This window comes from Anopheles arabiensis, chromosome 2 (genome assembly GCF_016920715.1).
Source record: "Anopheles arabiensis isolate DONGOLA chromosome 2, AaraD3, whole genome shotgun sequence".
NCBI lineage: Eukaryota > Metazoa > Arthropoda > Insecta > Diptera > Culicidae > Anopheles > Anopheles arabiensis.
Window position 1 is genome coordinate 10235616 of NC_053517.1, and position 11246 is coordinate 10246861.

At 50.2% G+C, this 11246-nt stretch overlaps 1 protein-coding gene across 19 annotated transcripts in view; it reads left to right on the forward strand.

Annotated features, from left to right (window-relative positions):
• LOC120894667 (trithorax group protein osa) overlaps positions 1-4911 on the forward strand; it is a 129839-nt gene extending 124928 nt beyond the window's left edge. For all 19 annotated transcript variants that reach the window (XM_040297392.1, XM_040297390.1, XM_040297388.1 and 16 more), the window contains one exon: positions 275-4911. In XM_040297392.1, the coding sequence (XP_040153326.1) occupies positions 275-4468 (4194 nt within the window). In that variant the 3' untranslated portion in view covers positions 4469-4911. The remainder of the gene's footprint in view (positions 1-274) is intronic.
• Positions 4912-11246: the final 6335 nt, after the last annotated feature.

Below are 11246 nucleotides of genomic sequence, written 5' to 3' on the forward strand. Positions count from 1 at the left end.
TCTCATAATTGTGGGACACTTCCTTGACTCTTTCTTATTGGGAAGTGAACTTGAAATGATGGAAATTGGAATTTATAGCATCGTATGTAGCATGCTTCCTAAAAATTGGACCCTATTGAATTTGTCCAACAAGGGTACTATCGAGTCCAATTCCCATTACATTATGTTGTTTTCACGCAAGAAAGAGTCAATAAAGTGTCCCACAGCTATTAGAGCACCTTCAAAACCCTATATTTCGACACTTGATTTAACCGCATTTTTTGTTTGTCTACAGGGACAGCAGCAGCCCTGGAACCAGATGCCACCGACGTCACAGAACTCACCGATCCGGCCACCAATGCGCGGTGGCAAACCGTACCCTCCGATGGCAGGGGCCGGTGGTCCGGGTGTTCCGGCGCCGCCCGGCACGATGCCGGGAATGCCACCGGCTAGCATCAACACACCGCCGCAACCGCCGGGCGTTGTCGGTGGTCCGCCAGGAGCGGCGCCAGGAGCCGCCGGTGGACCGGTCGTGCCCGTCAGTGGCGGTCCGCCCGTCGTCCCCTCCCCCGGCGGCGGCGTAGTAGTGCCCGGTAGTGGTGTTCCTTCCGTGGCTGGCAGTGTTGGCAGTGCCGCCGGCACGCCAGGAGCAACGCCCGTCCCGAACGCTTCGCCTGCGGTTGCCGTCAAAGCGCAGCCAACGGTGCAGGGCGGCGGTGGCCAGGTGCAACAGGCCGGTCCAAACTTCCCGCCCGCCGGCAGCGGCGGTGTCCAGCAGAAGCGGGACATCGTGTTCCCGTCGGACAGTGTGGAGGCGACCACGCCCGTACTGTACCGGAGAAAGCGCATCACGAAGCTGGACATCGGGCAGACCGATGCGTGGCGGATATTCATGGCCCTTCGGTCGGGGCTGCTGGTGGAGAGTACCTGGGCACTGGACGTGCTGAACATCCTGCTGTTCGATGACTCCTCCGTGGCTTACTTTGGCCTAGCGCATCTGCCGGGGCTGCTGAATCTGCTGCTCGATCACTTCCAGAAGAGCTTGTGCGACATGTTCGAGAGTGGCAAGCGGGAGGGCACAACCAATCGCTTCAGCGTGGAGGGCTCCGATCGGGCCGCTCTGCTCGACCAGATGCGAGATATCGATGAGGAAGGCGAGGAGGCGCAAAGGGAGGAAGAGGCGACGGCCAGGAATGGATCGTCGTCGATCGCCGTAACCACTACCACTACCGAAACGACCATCAAGCTAGAGCCAGCGTCACCGATGATGACAACGACGATGACAACCACCACCACCACCACCATGATTAAGCAGGAGAAGCTCGAGAATGGTTTACCAGAGGGGGGTGATGCGTCGTTGCACCATAACGGAACGCGCGATGGTGGTGATAGTAAAGCGGCCAGCAACGGCACCGGCTCGACGATAGACAGGCGAAGAAGCGCCCAGTGCTATGCGCGACGCAACATCAAACGGTGCGACTCGAGCGTGGAGCTCGACCTGGGCGCGGTCAAGAACCCACCGAACCCGGAGGAGCGCACCCTGATACTGACGTCGACCACGAACTACACGATGACGTCGCGCAAGGGCCGCCCGGTGAAGATCCATCCGGCGGAGGACGACGTGTTTGTGCTCGACCACCGGCGCGACTGGGACCGGGCGTCCGACTACCAGTACCAGCGCGACACCGAGGTCGGGGGCGACCCGTGGACGGCCGGCCACACCGATCCGGACCCGCACGACTACATCATGGATACGTTCCGGGCCGAGTTTGTGAACATTCCATTTGCGAAGTACATCAAAACCAGCGCCAAGTACGCCGAGGCCGCCAAGGCGAACGGTGGTCGGAACGGCAAGCGGATAGCGGCGGCCAACAATAATAACAATTGCAGCAACAATAACAACAACAACAACAGTGTAAAGTGTACAAGTAAAAACGAGCGCGAAGAGCCGCAGCAGGAGAACGCCGCGGTCGAGAATAGTGCCGCCGCTGCGGCTACGACAGTGACGGTGAAAAACACGTCCGACGAAGCGCCGCCCACGTCGATGGAGGTGGAGGAAGAGGAGGAGCTGCTCTCGCCGCCGAAGCGAAGGAAAGAGGACCCGCATCTGTCGCCGGCCGCTACGCCGACGTTACGCACGCGCAAAGATCACCACATCGCCCGGCTGATGAACGGCGAGAGTGGCGAGGAGGAGGAGGGGCAAGCGAAGGAGAAGAGTGATAGCGGCCTGCTGGACAAAGTAGTTAAGAACTGTATAGTGAAGAAAGAGAAGGCGGCAGAGGAGAAGGAAGCGACCGAGACGAGCGACAAAACGACTGCCGCCGGCACGAAGGGCGGCACCGCACCGGCCCCGTCGCCGATGGATGCGGACTGTCGGGAGATCGACATGGAGCTGGAAAAGTCCTCGACGCTGTCGAACGGGCCGCAGGAAGCGGGAGCGAAGGATCAGCGGGACGGCAGCGAGTCTCGAACGTCGACCACGCCCGACCCCGAACAGAAGAAGCTGTCGAAGGTGGAAGCAAATCAGCCGCCACCGTCCCCGTCAGCTGCTTTAAAATCCTCCGAAGAAAAGATGGATGTCGATGAAGAGGCAGCAGGGGAGCAGCAGAAGGAGCAGGACAGTGCGATAACGACGTCGGCGGAGGTAGCGACGAAAGCGTTCGACATTGCGGAAACGGTACGCGATCCGGCGCGTGTGCTGAAGCGGCGCCGGATGAGCGATTACGAGGACGAGTGCTACACGCGGGACGAGGCGAGCCTGTACCTGGTGACCGAGGGTCAGGATGCGCTGGCGCGGCGCTGCGTCGCCATATCGAACATCCTGCGCAATCTCACCTTCCTGCCGAACAACGAGACGGAGTTCTCGAAATCGTCCCGCTTTCTGGCGATTCTGGGCAAGCTGCTGCTGCTCAACCACGAGCACCCGCTGCGCACGAAGAAGACGCGCAACTACGACCGCGAGGAGGATGCCGACTTCTCCGACTCGTGCAGCAGCCTGCAGGGCGAGCACGAATGGTGGTGGGACTTTTTGGTGCAGATCCGGGAGAATATGCTGGTGGCGACGGCCAACATCTCCGGCCAGCTCGACCTGTCGCGCTTCGACGAACCGATCTCGCGCCCGATTCTGGACGGGCTGCTGCACTGGGCGGTGTGCCCTTCGGCCCACGGGCAGGATCCGTTCCCGACGCTCGGTCCGAATGCGGCCCTGTCGCCCCAGCGGCTCGCCCTCGAAGCCCTCTGCAAGCTGTGCGTGACGGATGCGAACGTGGATCTGGTCATCGCGACGCCGCCCTTCTCGCGGCTGGAAAAGCTGTGCTCGGTGCTGACGCGCCACCTGTGCAAGAACGAGGATCAGGTGCTGCGCGAGTTCTCGGTGAACCTGCTGCACTATCTGGCGGCCGCGGACAGCTCGATGGCACGGACGGTGGCGCTACAGTCACCGTGCGTGTCCTACCTCGTGGCGTTCATCGAGCAGGCGGAACAGTCGGCGCTGGGCGTTGCCAACCAGCACGGCATCAATTTCCTGCGCGACAACCCGGACTCGATGGGCACCAGCCTGGACATGCTGCGGAGGGCTGCCGGTACGCTGCTCCACCTAGCGAAGCATCCGGACAACCGGCCGCTGTTCATGCAGCAGGAGCAACGGCTGCTGGGGCTGGTGATGAGCCACATACTGGACCAGCAGGTGGCACTCATCATTTCCCGCGTGCTGTACCAGTGCTCCCGGGGGACGGGTCCGCTCACGACGATGGAGATCGAATCGGGCGGCAAAGCATTCACCGCCAGCAACTCGTCTTCTACCGGAGCAGCAGCAGCAGCAGCAGCTGCAGCATCGGCAGCAAACTCCACCGCTTCGTCCGTGATGGAAGCGAAAGGTGGAGCGACAGATGCAAAGGCTCTGCTATCCGCCTCCAGCATGTCCACGAACGGTGGCAGCATTGCCGGCGGTCCTTCCTCTCCGAGTGCGACGCATGCAAGCAACAGCAGCGCGTCCACGCCGAACGGCGCCGCCAGTAATGCGGTGACAGCCGCAACGAATGGGCAGGCGGCATCGGACGAGTTTGCTACGCCATCGACGCCTTCGGCCACCATTGCCGCTAACGAAAGCGCTGACAGTAAAGCTGCCTCCGCCAATGCCTCCTCCCCAGCCGGACCGAGCTACGAGGAATCCGGCGCATCGTCACCGACCACGCCCGCAGAACATGGTGCATCGTCGATGGCAAACATGGGCACTTCGTCGCCCGCGGGCATCGGTACGGAGGTGGTAAACCCCAGCACGGGTTCAGCAGCCACAAACAACACCTCCAACAGTAACTGCAGTAACAGTAGCAGTAGTAACAGCAGCAGCAGCAGCAGCAGCAGTAGTAGTAGTAGTGGCAATACCGTTCCCACGAGTCCGTCAGCCGTTACAGCAACAGCAGCAGCAGCAACCTCCCCTGCCGCCAGTGTGGCTCCGTCTTCGCAACATCCGATAACCGCCTCGTCGTAGTGGAAGCGGAATGTATCTTACTGAAGCTCGATAGTAGTGCTACACCAGCAGAAGCTGTAATGCATGTAGACGGTTAACGGTGGTACACGTACGGCTGTTATCGTCATGTATATCGAAGTTTATATATATACACACACACACACTGACACAAAAAGTTATTTATAGTTACACAAACAAACACACACACACAAACACATATATGAATATATATATTTATAGGAATATATATTTAGCAAAATGAAGTGGAACACACACACACACGCACGCGTGACGATGTATGAAGGGGAGAATCATTGGATATGTTAAAATCAAGCAAAACAGATAAAAACTCGTACAGAAAAAGGTTTAAAATTTGCGGGTAGCATAATAGTAGAGGCGGCGGCTGTATTAGAGAACATGAAAACATGAAAACGAAACAAACACATACAGCAACAACAACAAAAGGAAGAAAAACAAACTGAAATCGCGTGTGTAGAGAGGAAAATGGAAGAGCAGAATTAATACAAAACACACACACACACCTGGGGGCGCAGGTTAAACGGGATCGGTAGCAGGGGGATACTTTCATTGGTAGCTACAGTTGTAAAATGCAGGTGTTGGGGGGGCAGTGGGCAGGAGGGGAGTTAGATTTTAAAACAGTCACAACGCAACACAGTATCCAACTATTAAGCACTGTAACACTCGCCCGGACACACACACACACACACAAACGCACCACAGCTCGATACACGATTCGAGGGCACGCGAGCGAGTGTGTACGAGCAATGTAAATTAACAAACAAGTAATTTGGGCTGCATTTTGTGGTGAATTTAACGAAACACCCCGCGCGGGGCCTTCTCGCGAAGGAACTTGCCTGTGTATGTATGCCACCCCCCCCCCCCCCCCCCCCCGAGTGCATTTGTTGGTATTGGTGTTGGTGTTGTGTTCTGTATTTGTCCACAAGTGGACAACTAACACGCTTTCGTTGTGTTTCTTTCGTGCAATGTGCAAAATCTGTCTTTTAGATACGATTATTGCGTGTGTGTTACATTGCCTTTAGATCAAACTGTGTGTGTGTTTTTTTTACATTTCTCTCTCTCGCTGAAATATCGGGTTTTTTATTATGCATTGTACAGTCAAAATAAACGAAAGGGTCGAATGGATTAATGCAGCAGCAGTGGGTGGCAAGAGCAGTGCTGTGTATAGCAACAACTTTTAAAACACATGACAAATACAGCTGCAGCAGCAGCAGCCGTAACAGCGCGTAGCTTGTATAGGAAGAAATAACGATTGTTTCAAAGATCGTCGACGATCAGATCAGATCAGGACGAATGTTGCGTTCCCATTGTAGGTCTTCTTTGGTTTAATGCCGCAAGCTGAAAAGTGCGGTACAATAATAGAACCCCACAAATGGGGGAAAGAATAGAACACAATTACTCTGTGCTTGCTAAGAGAGAGAGAGAAAGAAAGAGAGCGAGCGAGAGAAAGTATTACGCTACAACAATTACACAAACACACGTCGTGCGTAAAGTCTACACCGAATGCAGGGTTTTTTTTTAGTTTGTACAGAGCAGTCAGCAGTCAGCAGCAGTATCTTGACTCTTTAACAATCGAGTTAGATACGTAATGTAAATGGAAAGGACGAGTAGAAGTGGTGTGTGTGTGTGTGTGTGCGTGTGTGCGTGTCTGTGTGTAGAGCATGATGTGAGCTCTTTCTTTCTTTAGAAAAAACATCCCCCGCTGCTGCTGAAATTATATAGTGAAAATAGAAGAAAATGTAAGCAAAATATACTCTCACTTACAAAGCAAAAAAAAAAACAAACAGTGCGCATGATGTGTGTGTGTGTCTGTGTGCATCTTGTTGTCTCCCATGCGCGCCCCAATTATACGAGAGAGAGAGAGAGAGTGTGGGAAAGAAGGAACTCTTCCAAAGGCGCTCCTCCCTTTGCTATGACAAACAAAAGAAGGGATTTTGTGTAAATAGTTAAGCTAACAAATAAGCAGAAGATAGCGTAAATGTGACGTGTGTGTGTGTGTGTGTGTGTGTGTGTTGGGATGTGAAGAAGGTCCGAGAACAGCAGCGAATTGGGGCAGCATAGATTAATCGAAATGTGTTACAGCGCAGCGCAGTGTAGTAGTACTACATAGTTGATCCAGTTTTACAACAAAATGCGGGGAAAGTGTAGGAAAACAACAACAACACAACAACACGAGTGTGTGTGCGTGTGTGTGTGCGTGCGTGTGCTCTGTATTGCGCCAGATGAGATATTGTATAGTAAAGTAAAGTAGTAATTGTGTATAACGCTTAAGAACGGGATAGGTGCGTGCCGTGTGTATGATGTACATATATATATATGGATAATAACAGTAAAAGCATTATTTAGGTATGAGCGTGTGTGTGCACGCGAGCAAGAGGGAAAAGCAGGACAGCGCATCGTTGAGCTTTTGATGATTAAAGGCACTGTAGTGCACTAGTAGTAGTAGTAGTAAAGGTAGGGTAGTGTACTCTAGCAAAGTAATAGCAGGTAGTAGAGAGTGAGTATAGAGTAGGCGAAAAGACACGCAACGCAACATTCCCGTGCTGTGTGTAAGGAGGAGGGGAAAGGGATAACAGGCACACAACACACCCTGGCTCTCTCTCTCTCGCTCTCGCTGTCTCTCTCTCTGTCTCCGATCGCTTGTGGTGGGCTTTCGGCGATGAGGGGAGCGTTGTTGTGAGCAAATCCTCCCTCCAAAACAGTGCGTTCTTGCGCGTTCGGAGCTGTCGTCTTGGAGCAGGGTGTGATAATCCAATAGAGATCGTGTCTCGTGGGTGGTGGTGGTGGTGGTGGTGCTTATGATGATCAGCCCCGGCTCCACTCATGTTTAAGCCCATTTTTTATGGAAAAGAATCTCTGCAATGTTTAACATTATTCGTTGGTCATTCTGTGGCGTGCGGTTTGTGCTGTGTACAGAAGGCTGGGTAGCAAGGATCATGCTTTTTTTCTACCACACACACACACTCACTGTGATTTTGTTAGAACCCCCTTTTGTAACCGGAAATGGGGAGGAAAGTTGTCCCCGCCGCTGTGGTGTGTATGCACGTGTATTGTGGTGTATGCACGTGTACACACACACACAGACAGTACGGTTTACTTTCCTTTCATTGCTATTGTGCTTGGTCGGGGTCGGCGCTGTCTGTCTGTACTGTAAAATGTCCGCTTACGTTGCGTTAATCACTCCTAAAGCAAATGTGCTGTTTGTTGTTGTTGTGTGCTAGATTTGTGAGGATAAAAAATTACAATACTTCCTTCGTAAAGAGGAAAACCAAGAAACGCAAAAAGAAGTTGTGTGTTGAAGCATCGAACTGTAGGGAAGTAACGGGCCGAGAAGCGAGAAGGATACAAGAAGCAGGACACACATTGACACACACGCGCACACGCACACGCACAGGAAGCTTTATTAAAACTGCAAAATGGGTGATGTAGTAGAAGGAGAACCACGTGGTGGGTGGTGGGTTTGTCATCAACTTGCGCTTGACGGATAGTATGGAGTGGTTTTTGCAGATTTATTTGAAAAATTCTTCTCCACCACCCCTACCTGCCTGTCTCTGTGCCCGTATTGCTCGATGTCTTGTGTGTTGAGGGCGCATGATCGTATCGGCATGATCGTCGTGTTTGTATATGTGAAATAGTAAAGTGAGTGCTTGTGCTAAGATGATTAGTTTAAGAACGATAATTTAATTACCCTAGTAGGTTAGTGTAGCGCGGGAGGGGGGAAATATGAAACGAACGTGCAAGTGTTGTACGTACGATTGGCATAGGAGACACAAAAAACAGGATGCAAAAAAAAACAAAAACAAAACAAAACAAAGCTGTACACAAATAAGTTTGTAGTGGAAACACACACAAAAATAACATGCGAAAAGATGGTGTGGTGTGCACTAAATGAAGTTAAAATCGCTTTGTGTCTTTTAAAAATGTAATCCCTTTAGGCGCATGCATAGGAGAGCAGCACGCACACACACACAGGGCGGATGTGTGGGTGTGTGTTGTGCAGTGGAGTGAATTTCGGAGCGTATGTGAATCTGTCAGCGAGAGAGAAACACAAGTTGCAAATATTTATTACAAAAAGAAGGATCAAAGCAGAGATCATACAACAACAACAACCACAAACCAACAAAAGCACATACAGACAAGCGGTGTATAACTATTATTATTATATAGGTAAAGCAAAGTGTAGTAGAGATAAAAGTAGGAAAACACAGTACGTGCACACACAACAAACAAACAAACAAACAAACAAACAAAAAACACGCGTACTCTCGTGGACTTGGGTGGGTTTAGTAGTATTCTAGTGAAAAACAGAAGCAAACAGAAGTGGAGAAAAAACATACAATCGCACACACACACACACATAGAGAGAAACACTAAAAAGGAAGAGGAGGGAGAAGGGGAGTGGTAGTGTTAGTAGTACTTTCGCTTTGATTGGTGATGATTGTAGAACCGACAACTAGGAAAGAAAGAGCAAAAAATGGAGGAAAATGTAGAAAAGTTCACCTTTGCAAATTGTAGCATCAATAGAGAAAATGTGTGACTGCGCGCGTGTGTGTGTGTGTCCGTGAAGCGCAAAAGAATAGGGAAGCAAAAATCGATAACAGGAGAGCGTGGGCGACTCCACGTGCAAGAAGAAGGACGATAAATAGTAGGGAGGTGAGATGAGTGAAAACAGACGAATGAATGGGACGAAATGAATGAACAGCTGTAATAATTTTACGCCTAACAAGTCCTCTAATATGTGTATAATAGTATACGCGCGGTGCACCAGAAGAAGAAGTAGCAGCAGCAGCAGAAACAAAGCGGGAAAATTGATAAAGCGCCCCGGGAATTGTGGATGTTTGCCCCTTATATGTATGTAGAAAACAAACAAAAACACACACACAAACACACAATTGATAACAACCGAAGAAGGAAAATGCTTGTAGTAGAAGGGGGGAGGGTTAGGTGCGCTGTTAAGCGTAGTGTGTGGAGAAGAGTAAAGAGGAGCGACTCTTTTCCATCCGCAGAACACAAGTATATAACTAATAAAAAATACAGCAAAAAAAACAACAGAAGTAAACTGGCAGATGCCCACATACATACACACACACATACACAGATATCCGTGATTCCCGCGAAGAAGAAGAAGAACTGGCAAAAACAAACGTGTTGAGTGCGACGCTGGATAAAGAAGGAATTATTAAAGATGCACACACACACACACATGCATGCATATTAATACACACACACACACACTATACATGCAGGGCGCAATGCGTGAAGAAGAGAACTGTTGTGTGTGTGTGTGTGTGGGTCAGCGAATGAAAGGAAGAAAAAGGAAGAAGAAAAAAAAACAAAGTATATTACGGAAAAGAAAAGGAGAAAATATTTGTAATTACTATTATTGATACATAAAAGTATAAATACACTTAGTTTTTTTAATTAAAATAAAAATTGAGAAAAAATGAAAAACTTAAACATTTGCTTAGTGTTTTCTTTTTGTTTGTTTGTTTTTGTTTCGCTCGTATCCGAAATCATCAACCATCCTTGAGACTAGCAAGGAGAGAGAGAGAGAGAAAGCATGTCACGCCGTTTGGTTCCTCTACTCGTTGCTATGGTGACACCGTCGACGTGGCAAAACCACCCTGTAGAGTACCACAGAGTGGCTCGCTACGTTCAACCAGGAGAGCAGACAGCGAAGAGGAACAATCACCAGTACACGGGTACAGCTGCACCGACAACGTATTTTATCTCTCTCTCTCTCTGGCAGAAGGCGACAAACGGGAGGAGCTGCTCGATTTAAAGTAACAGGAGAGCATCCGCACGAGGAGGACACATTTGGCGGCAAGTAGCCATTTTAGTTGTGTATGTGTGTGTGCGCTCTCTTTCTCGCACGATCGGAACCCGAAATTTACCAGCTGTAGTGCTGTTGAAGTAACAGGAGCGCATCCGCAGTAGGAGGATACCTTAAGCCATTTTAGTGTATGTGTATGTGTGCTCTCTTTCTCGCACGATCGGAACCCGAAATTTACCAGCTGCAATACTGTTGAAGTAACAGGAGAGCATCCGCAATAGGAGGATACTTGCGCACTACATCGGGATATCTCATTCTCTCACTCATACATGTACAAGTGTGCGTGTGTGTGTGGGCGAAAGCGATCCTCTCGCTCTGAAACGCGCTGGAAACCCCCAAAAGTAATACCAGGAGAACATCCCGATGAGGAGGTAGCCGTCTAGTAGTAACCTCCCATTTTGCTCTACCATCGTTTACTCTCTCTCTCTCACTCACTCTCGCACGCGCGCCGATTGGTCGAATATGAAACTTCCTACCGCAATGGCGCCCGTGCCAAAAAGGGAACATGGCGGACATTCATTAGTATCTAAGGAAGCCATGTTTAGTGTTTTCTCTTTCTTTCACACGGTGGTTGCATTGGAGAGGTTGAACAATTGATAACACTTCCTTCGTGCGATTGGTGCAGCAAAATGCCTCATGGTGGCAGGACAAAATGGTGAATAAATCGTCATCTAAAACGATCGTTTCAAGCCGGATTTGAGTTGTTGTTTACTTAGCTCATTCATTTATTTCACTAAATCGTTTCACAATCATCTTAATTTGTAGAGAAAACAGGAAACACAAAACAATAACAACAAAAGTAGTAGTAGTAGTTGTAGTAGTAGAAGTACTAGTAGTAATAATGAATGGTAATGATGATAACAGTGCGAACGAAATGGAAATTGGAATGAAGGGAGAGAAGAAGAAAAAAAACACAACCAATATACA